Consider the following 13599-nt stretch of genomic DNA (forward strand, 5'->3'; position numbering starts at 1 on the left):
AAAAATGCCCTAGCACCAAAATTTGTAGGCATTCACAATTACCATGATTAGAATATTCCTACTTATTACTGAAATCTTTTGGCTCCATATTTTTAAAACATTTAAAAAATTTGTAACAAATTTTCAATACATCTGGAATCTTCACTTATTCATTAATTCATAATAATACAGTGGATACAGTGGATAATTGAAGAAAAACCTCACCAACAGTGGTGGGAATGCACATGAGGGCATTGGAGAACATCTTGATATAAAAAAAGAAAAAAAGGCAACAAAAAGGTTTTAGTTATTGTCTGCCCTCAGCCAGGCTGCCAGCCTTCGATGTCTGACTGGAAGGTAGATGGCAATGTTGCTGTCACAAAGTAGGCACTCAGTGAGTTTCATATTCTGATGGGTGATGGCGGAAGGAAAGGCATGTAGGTGGTCACATTGGTTCTGCAGTCTGCTGTGTGGGACCTGTAGCTTCCATTGGTGCCACTTGTTGTACAAGTGACTGATCAGTACAATCCTGATTTTTCCTGAAGGAGGTTGAACATAAACTAGGCAATGCAGCATATTGTACAGCATGCATGCTTCATCTGCCATTCTCCTCAGTTGGAATTTGGAGCCAGTCCAACTTGAGCCTGGCTACCATCTCAGTGGCACTGGTTGTGGGCTGCGGCCTTGTGGGGCCTAAGTCACCTAGGAATCTGCAAGCCACTCTGCAATCTGCATTGTACCATCTCATGAGTGGTCTTTAGTTTAGGTGCTGGCCAGCACCTAAACAGCAGCCCGGCCAGCCTGGCTGTGCTGCTGATGCAGATCCCAGGCTGGTGATGCCTACTCCAGCATCAGTCCTATGACTATGAGTCTATGAGGCCTTTATAGCAATTGTACCATCTCATGAGTGGTCTTTAGTTTAGGTGCTGGCCAGCACCTAAACAGCAGCCCAGCCAGCCTGGCTGTGCTGCTGATGCAGATCCCAGGCTGGTGATGCCTACTCCAGCATCAGTCCTATGACTATGAGTCTATGAGGCCTTTATAGCAGTGAACTTGGTCTTGTCTCACTCTTCAGTCTCTTGTGTTGAGCAATGAGCACCCCTTAAGATTTTGACAGGCAAACTGGTTGGCTTTGGCTGCAGTTGCCTTAATTTTTTTCTCTACTTTAGAGTCTCTGATATTTCAATTCCAAGGTACTTGGTACTGGGGCACTCTATTCTTCTTCTTGGTGACTACTGACTAACAGGTAAGAGCAGGTGGCATTTGTATAAGTTGAGTTATTTGCCAGTTGCCACCTTTGCTCCCTGGCACCCACCTTTGTTTCCAGCTTTTCTAGGTTTTATTTTAGCCACTGCAAGTCAAGCCCTGGGGTGTGGTATTAACGTATTATGCAATTTATGTGAGAATACAGGGGCATGCCTGACAGACTGATTCTGGCTTTGATTCCTTCTTCAAGGTCATTGATGAAGAAACAAGGTCAGTAAAAGCAACAAGCCTTAGGCTTGTGGGATGTTGGAGATTGGAGAATGGAGAGTATGGGCTGGGGATTTGGGGGTTTGGGCCCATTCTGGACTTTACCCTTTCCTCTAATCTCAATCACTTGCTGCATTTATCCAGACAGGAAACCCTTGATCCACTTCTTAACCATCTCTCAAATGCCTGAGAAGTCCNCTTCTTAACCGAATAACCATCTCTCAAATGCCATAGAAGTCCAGCTTTGAGCCTTTGATAGCAGTTGGACTTGCAGGTGAGGCACCTAACACCTTGTCAAATGCTTTTGAAAAGTCAAGTAATATAGTATCTTGCAGGAAATCAAGAAAAATAACACTATTTTAGTAATTTTACCCACAGTTATCAAATATTATCACAAAATTACTGAAAATACCATCAAACGGGGTAATAAGGGACGGGTAGGGAAAATCGGGACAGTCCTCCAACATTTCTTAGAATTGTTGTAGCAGCTAAACCGCAACTAACTGAAGCAGCTGACCAACTGATCGTGACCTGACACCTGAGCAAGTTGCAAATGATGTTGTAGCAGCTGACCGCAAGTCCGCAACTGACCGTCAACCTGGACAAACTGACCGAAGCTTTCAGGTTGACAACTTGACGGGCTAAGCGGCAGGAGTCCCAAGTCCCAACTCACAAGTCAGGAACAAATTTTAAAGCAAAATCATCGTAGTCTTGTAGCCGTAGGTAGGATGAATCGTATTATTCGACCCCTGGCCCTGGGGCTGGGAAGGGCCGAACTCCGAAGTGGTCGAAGAAATAACTTTAAGAATAAAATTCCATAAGGTTATCAATTCATTCATTGGCAATGCTTGAGAGTTCAAGTAAGCGCACGCAAATCTTATACTTATCGAGTTCTGCAGTCGAAAACTTTGAGCCCTAGCTCCCTTTACTGCTCTACAAGTGCATGTCAGCTGACAAACAATTTCGGAAACTCCCGCGCTGCAAGTTACCTCTCTTTCCAATATCCGGATTCAGACAAGTTTAATTTGAACACAATTATAAGCTTGAAATTTGAGCTTTAATGTTTTTCGTCGCATATCTAAACTACCGCACTAGTTCAAACATGAAACAAACGTATCGCCTCAGAACTACGAATATGGACTTGAATAATGAACACATGATCCATAAGGAGCGTCCAAAAATTGGCTACGAGAAAAAAATAATACGGTTTTGCCTTGAAAGTTGACATATGTATAGGTGACATGAATTAATCATAAATTAATTTCATATATTTAGGTCTTTTTTACCTTCATATGTTCTGTATTTTTCATACTATCAAAAACTGCGCAATATGCAAAAAATACAGACCAATGCACTGTACTATCTTCTAAAAATCATTTATCAATAGTAATAAATGAAATAAAATTCCTTTATTTTTCTTGAAAAATAGTATAAATTTATAGAAGCTCTATGAAGCATGATTCATCTTCGAATGTTCGTGGTAGCTCCGGAGGTAACTCGGCTAGTCGCGGCTTGGCTACATGCCAGGATTGAACTATGTGCGATTGCAAGTGATTGCAACATGTTATATTTCTAGAAATACTTACATTTTGTTACAAGTCCCATTCAAATTCTATCCTGATGACCAGAATATCAGGTTTTTATAGGCTATTTGAACAATGCATGCAAATAAAAATTGAATATGTAAACATGGCAAATAACAGAGATTATAATTAAACCGTCAGAACTCAGTGGACGTTAACACTGGTCTCAGGTACGTGGTGGATGAGGCCTTAAAACTATGTCAGTCTTTCGAAGCGAGTCTGCCGACAAGCAAGCAGCTAACGCTCCACATTATGATTATATATTGCAATGGTAATTTTCCATAACTGACAATCGGAAGGAAATCCAAGTTAAAATTCAATATCGCACAAACGCTCATGTGTGTTGATTATAATGTATCAATGAGCATTTCACGATTTAGTTTTCAGATTAAACTTCGGTCTGGTGCGTTGACCCGATGATGAAATCAAGTAACGACTAAAATTTAAAAGTCTATCAGGTATAAGACACAATCCGTATCAGTGCCTTAGGAAGTTTAAAATAAACAATCATTTCGTGTTTCTTATAGCTCGATTTTACTGGAGTTGATTGTGCAGTTGGCGGAACATTTTAAAATCTGTAAACGATGGTGAAAGAACAAGAATTTTACGAGCGCTTGCACGTGTCTCCCGATGCATCACCTGAAGAGATTAAAAAGGCATACAGAAAACTCGCCATGAAACTTCATCCCGACAAAACCTCCGGGTGTGCCGAGGAATTCAAGCTAGTCACACAGGTAGGAAATGATTTCCCGAAAGCATTTTCCAGAAGCGACAGATGATTATAATCAATCGTCAGTTATGGAAAGATTGGGTTCCAAAGGCCGGACCCCTTGTGAATCAAGTCACGAAAAGTACAAGAATCGGCAACAGGTCATGGACCTATTTCTTCAGTGCCGACACTTCTATTCTATATCAATAATAGTGATTAATTGATATAGTTTTTTTAAATGACTTCAAATAAAAACCTTTACCCACACACCATGTTTTCCCGCGGAAAAGTCTGGCAGTAGCAAAGGCAACGCAGAAACTATTACGTATCACTATCCGAAAGTAGATCAGTTTCCTTAAGATTTACTATTGAAATTCTGGCACCTAAAAAATCACGTCTCACAACATCTTTGGACAGCAAGAATCATTATCTAGTCTTGTCTGAAAATTGCAGAAAAGCATATATTTTGTAATATACATGAAAATGAAAAAAATAAATTGTGAAATAAACTATTTGTATAATGCATTTTTATGAACTAACCGCAGCATATGACTCGATGCAATTTTTATTCCTTCAGGCGTACGAGGTTCTCTCTGACCCGAGAAAGAGGGCAATATACGATGAAGGAGGAGAGGAGGCAATCAAGGTGAGTGCGAGACAATACGTAAATTATTAGTTTCAATATTCATATATTACTGTAGATTAGTAGTCAAATAGATAAAACATTGTAATGTTAATGAGGAAACGACGATACTGGACACAAACAGGATTAAAAAAGTCAAAATTGAATATTTTTTTAGAATTCTAACTATTGTACATATCATTTATCATAATTCAAATTATTCTTTCAATAATTAATGTTTTTATATGAATTGTGAGTTTATAAATCGGTAATAGAAATAATTTACCTGAGTCATGTATATTGTTGGTGAAACTTATTATTTTATTATAAAGTAATAATTCGAAAAATCAATGTTGCTACTTGCCAACAAATTGAAGTTTAAAAAATTTCACAGATGTATCAGGATAATCCTGCGCATGAATAACATACAATGAAAATAGTTCACAATATCTCGAGGAGTTCTTCTAAGTTTAAGAATAAAGGCTAAAACTAAAAAAGTTGCATAAAACATTTTTACTGAATAGAAGTCGTAGATAAACAAAACAGAACGTTTCGGGCTATGCCCATCATCAGCTAGTAAAATACATCTGGAAGTACATGGAAATCAATTTTAGTAAATAAATTTAGAAAATGATAAGGAAAGAAAGGAAAACAAACACTATTGACCTAGAATCGAAAGAGGAAAAGAGCTGGATTGGTTATTCAATTTAGGTTTAAGTTTATGGATATAAAGAGACTCTAAAATTGGTAAATCGGTTTGGCTGCTAGCGTTACAAAGAATTTTAAATTGATTGANGTCGTGGTGAACCATCACAACTCAGTTACATTAAGTTATAGATAAAAGCGAGATTTTGGAAGCTGTTTCCCGAAAAGAACCCTAGCAGGTTACAAGAGGAACAAAATGTCCAAGTAATGTCCATTAACTGGTCGTGGTGAACCATCACAACTCAGTTACATTAAGTTATAGATAAAAGCGAGATTTTGGAAGCTGTTTCCCGAAAAGAACCCTAGCAGGTTACAAGAGGAACAAAATGTCCAAGTAATGTCCATTAACTGGTCGTGGTGAACCATCACAACTCAGTTACATTAAGTTATAGATAAAAGCGAGATTTTGGAAGCTGTTTCACGAAAAGAACCCTAGCAGGTTACAAGAGGAACAAAATGTCCAAGTAATGTCCATTAACTAGTCGTGGTGAACAATCACAACTCAGTTACATTAAGTTATAGATAAAAGCGAGATTTTGGAAGCTGCTTCGCGAAAAAAATGCCGACTAAACAATTAGACTTTTTAACGAGGCTAAATCTGAACTCAGTAAAGCACTGTGATTTAGCAAAAGAATAGAATAGAATAGAAATGTCGACACTGAACAAATAGTCCCAATGTCTGTTGCCGATTCTTGTACTTTTCGTGACTTGATTCCACAAGGGATCCGGCCTTCTGTACCCGATCTTTCTATAACTGACGATTGATTGAGATAGCTGCTGGACTTATTGCAAGGCTCGTAAGGTGCTAGGCATTTCATGACTGAACATATGCTCCTGCATAGAGAGTCTCTAAAATCCTCACAAATCCGAGCAGCCAGAAGTGGAACCGAGTATCCTGAAATCACTTCTGGCTGCTCGTATTTGGCCTCAAATCCGAAGATTCCTGGCTTCCACTTCTGGATGCTCAGATTTGATGATTTTGGAGTCTCTACATATCTTCAAACGAAAACCGTGTCTCAATAATGCGTTTAGTTCATATCCTCTTGAAATAGTGAATCGCTAGGCTTTTATGTTTTTGTGTTTTTTTCTCAAGTTTTATTCTTTTCGTGACCTCTAGGACTAAGTTGTTCCGATCGAGTCCTGTTTTTCGATATAATGTTAGGTCTTGTTTAGGTTTTATGTCTGTTTTGGAATTTTGACTTATAAAATGATTTTATTCATTTTTAGATTGTCGAACTGATTATGGAGCTGGACTCCGAAACGTTTTCAATATCGATATGGTGAATTTACTTGGCGTTTTCTTTGCTTTTAAATTCCTTGTGAAATTGCCATATATGATATAAGCAGACTGATAATATAAGTACTTGAATACTGACATGTGATCCGGATCACCCAGCAAGCCTCCTCCCTCGGAGCACTCTCTGGCTGTGCTCCTAGAAGAGCTCTTCATCGGAGGGCGCCGTAAGCTGCACATCAGTCGCAAGCGAACTTGCCACAGCTGTAGGGGACGAGGCGGTCGGGAGGGCGGCGCTACCGAGAAATGCTCATCGTGTCAGGGGTCGGGGGTTAAGGTAATTTTTAGAATAAAATAAACAGGGGGATGTTGGTAGTTAAACCCGTGAAGAAGGAAAAATCTTGCATGTAATATCTATTTAACCTGTGATCTAACAACTCGTTCGAAGTAAATGCATTTTTAGTGTTGCTTGAACGGATGAGGAAATGAATAGTATGGAAAAAATTATTTCATTGACCTACAACTCTCCGCACGTCAAACGATTGACACGTAGGCTAATAAAAATAGCAAATGTCTGGTGTATGTTAAAGTGAATATTAACTGCGGGAAAAAATATCTTACAAACCGACATATCCAACAAATAGGTAGGCATATGAAATTAGTAATTATCAAATATTTGAGTAAATATTAACTTACGAGAAACGATTTTTCCGACGTTGCAGAAGATGTACCAGCAGCTGGGGATGGGGTTGGTGGAGATGCACGGCACGTGTCAGGACTGTCAGGGCGCTGGCTGTGTGCTGGCAGCTGCCGACCGATGCTCCGTCTGTGAAGGGCAGAGAGTGGCAGTCGAGTCAAAAATAGTCGAGGTGAGGAATTCAAATTCTTTAATTTTTTGACTCAGTGGACAAATAAATATTCGTATCCGCTGCGGGGTGGTTACGAATAGTAAACATGTTACTATTGTGTGAAATAGGTAGAGTGATAAATAAAGCCATGACGTAGAACCACAGGTAGAAATCGACAATTAGGGATCTAATGCAAGACAAATTATCGAATATAGGGTGGGAATGAAGCTCACAAGCCCTTCTACTTTTGTACATGTACCCGAGAAATAGGGTATGATTTAGGATTAATTTTTGAGGAAATAAAAGAAAGAGTTTTTACCCACAGGTGGAAATCGAAGCAGGCGCAGGAGAGGGCAGTAAAATCATCCTGGTGGGGGAGGGAGATCAGCTGCCCAACAAAGACGCTGCTGGGGATGTTCACATCGTCCTGAAGGAGAAGGAGCACAAAGTTTTCAGGAGAACAGGATTAGACTTGGAAACTGACGTCAAGGTTAGTAGCGATGTTGCCATAAATAAACTGTGAATGGAAAATACTCAGGATTAAAGAGGTATATTATATTATGAAACAAATGCTAAGGTTGCTTATGATGGAAAATATGAGGCGTTAAACTTGCTAATTATAACTCTTTAACAGGCAAAGCAATGTTTTTATGAGCTATTAGGTGAGAAATTTTGCAGATTCTTCAACAATAGCCGATTCAACAAGTCACGGAAGAATGGAATGTGAAACCCCAAATAAAAAAAAACAAAAAAACAAAAAAAATCTAGAGCACAACTATGTGGCAACAGCATAATGTCAATTTCAGATTACTTTACTGGAAGCTTTAGGAGGCTTCAGGAAGGCCCTGAAACACCTCGATGGCAGAACGCTCGTCCTCCACCAGCCTTCTGGTATCGTCGTTGGGCCAAATGCGGAGAAGTTAATTGAATTCGAAGGGTTCCCGAAGCAAAGAAATCCGTATGAACGTGGACATCTATATCTGATTTTCAAGGCAAGCATAGTAAAAGACAAAATGTAAACTTGTATTATGATAAACTAATTTTGAAGTTCGGGAAGGTTGATTACTTATGTCACTCTATGCTTTCGCATGAATTTTCTACAAAAAATTAGAGATTGTGCACCTAGGGAAGGTAATTTATTGCAGGTTTCTTGCAAGAATGAGTTGAAAAGTAGAGATGAGTCGAAAAATGTGATAAACAGTGGGTGACACGCATCAATATCATCAATTAAAATGCTAGTCAAGATTCGAAACTATAGATTAATCATAGCGTTTTGTTCTCGCAGGTGGACATTCCAGAGCGCATTGATCCGAGTCTGTGTCCAAAGTTAGAAGAGATTCTTGGTGAGAGAATGGAAATTGTTCTCAAAGGTGACGAAGAAGAAGTAAATCTTATGCCATACGAGGGCCAGAGAGTTTCAGGTGATAGGGAACAGAGATGGGGAGGACGCAATACTCCAGGGGGAACAGCACAAGATTCAGAAGGTTTCGAATTTGGAGAATCCGACGAGCCGCCTTGTCGACAGTCATGAAACGTTAGGATATCTTATTGATCTTAAATTTGATAATTGTTACATATTACGCTCATTTATAAGTCTGATTCAACCAATACTTTATCGAATTTGTTGAAAATTTCGCAATCAAATTTTAAACTAGTCATCATTAAAAAATCTTGAATTTCTCATGGTTCGTATTTTAAACACGCACTGGAATTATATATTTACGGTCCGTTTTGACTAAAAATGTTGCATATGAATTTTATCATAAATTAAAAATTTCATACGAAAATTTTCAGTTAATTATTTATTACATTTGAATTTATCGGACAGGATCATTTTACTGAAGTTTCATTCAAGAATTTCTACTTATATGTCACAGTTTTGTGGTCGTCGAAATTTCAAATAGACAATACAGAGCAACGTAAAACGCTGCTTTTCTTCTTCCAACCTTTCTTTGATGCGCTCTTTTTCCAGTACTCTTCTATGGAATAAAAATGGAAAGCTTTCGATTGTGGAAAAAGGCGCAATTTGACGACACAACTTCACATTAAAGATTGTTATAGTCGGTGCGCCACATAAGTAAGAATTGTGTTTTTTGAAAGAAAAATACATGACTTTTTCATGGCGAAGAGTCTCCAAGTTTAAACACACGCCGGCACCGGTGCACGTCAAGGATAATAAAGAAATTCAAAATATACTATTTATTATAGGCTTTTAAGTAACAGGGTAAAAGCAACATAATTCCAGTGAACATTCTTGAATGAAAGATTTCGCATAGCTCGCTTGCAATTTCTACAATTACTACTACTTACATTTTAGATCTACTTTCGACGATTCAGACAACAGGAAGGTCAAAAATCCCACAAATAGGTCAATCGAAGGTCAAAAATCCCACAAATAGTCCAGTAGTAGGTTTTTTGATTTTTGTACGTAATTTTTTCGAATGTAATCCTAATAATTGCCACTGTTAAATGCAACGTAATTTGTATATTCACAATTATTTTGCAACAAGGAATTAGTTCGATTTGAGACTATAATGTTCTTTCATCGATTCTCTCGCACGAAATGCTAACGGATTTGTCTTGCCCTGGCAGTAGCTCAATGTTTCTGGCAACGTTTAGACGATGCAAATGACTTCAAACGCCTCTGCAAATAAAGATCATTTACATGGCATTACAGTATATTAATTCGTATTATCCATAAAAAATACTCGAGTTAGTGTATCTTAGAATTCCATGCTCATAGAACTATTTTATCACAGACCACTTCCAAAATCACCTGCACAATCAACAACTGTGTTGTAAACTATTCTAACCTCGTGCAACAGTTGAACCCACAGCTTCCATGCTCATCACCACAAGAGTCGTGGCTTTAAATGGCCACGAAAATATATTGTCAAATAGTCGTAAGCTTGTCGCTAGCATATTTGGATAGAATAATAATTATTTCTTGCCTTTCTTATGTACTCGGATAATTTATACAGTCTCTCGAAAAAAAGCCGAATTAATGTTAAGTTCTTGTCAATACTGACTCATTGGCACGTGCTTAATTCATCAATAAAACTAGGCTGGTNAAGTAAATCTTATGCCATACGAGGGCCAGAGAGTTTCAGGTGATAGGGAACAGAGATGGGGAGGACGCAATACTCCAGGGGGAACAGCACAAGATTCAGAAGGTTTCGAATTTGGAGAATCCGATGAGCCACCTTGTCGACAGTCATGAAAACGTTAGGATATGTTATTGATCTTAAATTTGATAATAGTTACATATTACGCTCATTTATAAGTCTGATTCAACCAATACTTTATCGAATTTGTTGAAAATTTTGCAATTAAATTTTAAACTTGTCATCATTAAAAAAAATCTTGAATTTCTCATGGTTCCCATTTTCAAAACGAACTGGAATTATATATATACAGTCAGTTTTGAAAAAATGTTACATATGAATTTTATCATAAATTCAAAATTTCCTGCAAAAATTTTCAGTTAATTATTTATTACATTTGAATTTATCGGACAGGATCATTTTGCTGAAGTTTCCCTCAAGAATTTCTACTTATATGTCAGTTTTGTGGTCGTCGAAAGTTCAAATAGACAATACAGAGCAACGTAAAACTCTATTTTTCTCCTTCCAACCTTTCTTAGATGCACTCTTTTTCCAGTACCTACTCTTCTATGGAATAATAATATGCGTTTAAAAATTACTTTTTAAAGACAACACTTCTGAACAATCGAGTGTCTTGGATGTTACACATGTACAATGAATTTCTAATTTTATTTTCAAATATTTAAAAGAAAAATTATTTTTCAAAATTTTTTCAAGATATCAGAATTTTGTAAATTTTCAAAATTATTTATTCTGTCAATTGATTCATGCATTGTCTCTGACTTTGCAATTGTGCAAAATTTCAGATCAATTGGACATTTCAAATTGTGTCATATATGGATTATAAGATTTGTAGCAGACGAAATTATTTTTTAATTTCTTTTAATAATGAAAAAAATTATTTTTTGATTTTAAAATTATTTATTCTGTAAATTGATTCATGCATTGTCTCTAACTTTACGTAAGTGTGCAAAATTTCAGATCGATTGGAGAGGTAGAAGTGTGTTAAAAATCGATTACAAGATTTGTAGCAGACAGACAGACAGACAAACCGACAAACAAGAAGCGAAGTTAAAGAGAAGTGTTGTAAAAATGGAAAGCTTTCGATTGTGGAAAAAGGCGTAATTTGACGACACAACTTCACATTAAAGATTGTTATAGTCGGTGCGCCACATAAGTAAGAATTGTGTTTTTTGAAAGAAAAATTACATAACTTTTCATGGCGAAGAGTCTCCAAGTTTAAACATACGCCGGCACCGGTGCACGTCAAGGATAATAAAGAAATTCAAAATATACTATTTATTATAGGCTTTTAAGTAACAGGGTAAAAGCAACATAATTCCAGTGAACATTCTTGAATGAAAGATTTCGCATAGCTCGCTTGCAATTTCTACAATTACTACTACTTACATTTTAGATCTACTTTCGACGATTCAGACAACAGGAAGGTCAAAAATCCCACAAATAGGTCAATCGAAGGTCAAAAATCCCACAAATAGTCCAGTAGTAGGTTTTTTGATTTTTGTACGTAATTTTTTCGAATGTAATCCTAATAATTGCCACTGTTAAATGCAACGTAATTTGTATATTCACAATTATTTTGCAACAAGGAATTAGTTCGATTTGAGACTATAATGTTCTTTCATCGATTCTCTCGCACGAAATGCTAACGGATTTGTCTTGCCCTGGCAGTAGCTCAATGTTTCTGGCAACGTTTAGACGATGCAAATGACTTCAAACGCCTCTGCAAATAAAGATCATTTACATGGCATTACAGTATATTAATTCGTATTATCCATAAAAAATACTCGAGTTAGTGTATCTTAGAATTCCATGCTCATAGAACTATTTTATCACAGACCACTTCCAAAATCACCTGCACAATCAACAATTGTGTTGTAAACTATTTTACCCTCGCGCAACAATTTAAACCACAGCTTCCATGCTCATCACCACAAGAGTCGTGGCTTTAAATGGCCACGAAAATATATTGTCAAATAGTCGTAAGCTTGTCGCTAGCATATTTGGATAGAATAATAATTATTTCTTGCCTTTCTTATGTACTCGGATAATTTATAGTCTCTCAAAAAAAAAGCCGAATTAATGTTAAGTTCTTGTCAATACTGACTCATTGGCACGTGCTTAATTCATCAATAAAACTAGGCTGGTCTTGAAGATTCCGTAAAAACAGTATTAGATTTCATAAACGCTTAACATTAAGTCATTAACAACATCGGTAAAAATTAGGTTATCTATTTCCAGTAATTTAGCCTGAATGTAATTCGATGCCTGCGATTAAAATAAGGGAAATAGCAGTGAATTTTACTTGGAGAACTTGTCATTTTCATTGAGAGAGTATATAAATAAAATCGCAACAGAAAAAAAATGTTAATAAGTGGGGACTCGATTCACTTTTGCTGTTGACTAAATCTCATCAACAACAAACGAACAACAATTCTTATGAGTTCAACCTCAGGCCAAACACTACCAAACTAATTTATCTTATTAAATATGTTATAATCATATATTCTCTCGAGTTGATACGCGGCATATCTACCGCATGGACATCGGATGGGTTGCGTCTCATGATATATTATGTCGCTCAGCAAAACACCAACATTAAGAATATTCGTAGCACACAAGTGTAATATTTAAATGCTTTTACATAAAAAAAAATTTTCCTTCAAGACCTAGACGATAATAATTAATCATCTAGAGTAAACGACGAAGAAAAAAAAAAAAAATCTTAATTTTGGGCTAAATTTTATCAAGGGATGATCTAAAATAAATTGGTCGAAGATTGCAATACAGGTGCAGTGCCAAATTGATTGTAAAACACGAGTTAATACTAATGAATCAGTTAATACTAATCAATCTACCGCAGTAAATTGTAACTGATTGATTAATAATCCTACCGCAGTTGATGCTAATCAATCCACCCATTGTTGTAGGTGATAGAAAAAACATAACAGATATCAGAAACTAAAATATTCCGACGAAACTTAGTCAGAATTTTACTTGGTCATAAGTACAGTACATTCGGGAGTCGCACAATAGATGAACTGGTCTAATTTCTAGGGTCTTTACCTCCATACCCTTCATGCTTAACACCGGATTCCTGACATGTACGATATCCAGGCAAAAACAAGACAAACAATCACAAAAGACAGCTGAATTTATCAATTCACCATTACTAAGCAATGTTACATAAGTACAGGTTACTGCATAGAGCATGTAGATTACGTTAAATACACATTTAACCGTATAATACCACATGAAATAAACAACCGATAACAACAATGACAAGCACAATAAGATAGTCACCCATTTAAGACAAATAAC

At 36.9% G+C, this 13599-nt stretch overlaps 1 protein-coding gene across 1 annotated transcript; it reads left to right on the plus strand.

The window, feature by feature from the left end:
- The first annotated feature begins 3252 nt into the window (after positions 1 to 3252).
- Positions 3253 to 10603, plus strand: LOC108664911 (dnaJ homolog subfamily A member 2). The gene is made up of 9 exons (XM_018151608.2): positions 3253 to 3769; positions 4322 to 4390; positions 5914 to 5951; positions 6468 to 6642; positions 7028 to 7174; positions 7479 to 7643; positions 7960 to 8145; positions 8439 to 8541; positions 10231 to 10603. Exons 1-9 carry the CDS (start codon positions 3620 to 3622, stop codon positions 10371 to 10373), a joined length of 1176 nt encoding a protein of 391 aa, XP_018007097.1. The 5' UTR covers positions 3253 to 3619; the 3' UTR covers positions 10374 to 10603.
- The last annotated feature ends 2996 nt before the right edge of the window (positions 10604 to 13599 follow it).

Source organism: Hyalella azteca, unplaced genomic scaffold, assembly GCF_000764305.2.
Source record: "Hyalella azteca isolate HAZT.00-mixed unplaced genomic scaffold, Hazt_2.0.2 contig5287, whole genome shotgun sequence".
Lineage (NCBI taxonomy): Eukaryota > Metazoa > Arthropoda > Malacostraca > Amphipoda > Hyalellidae > Hyalella > Hyalella azteca.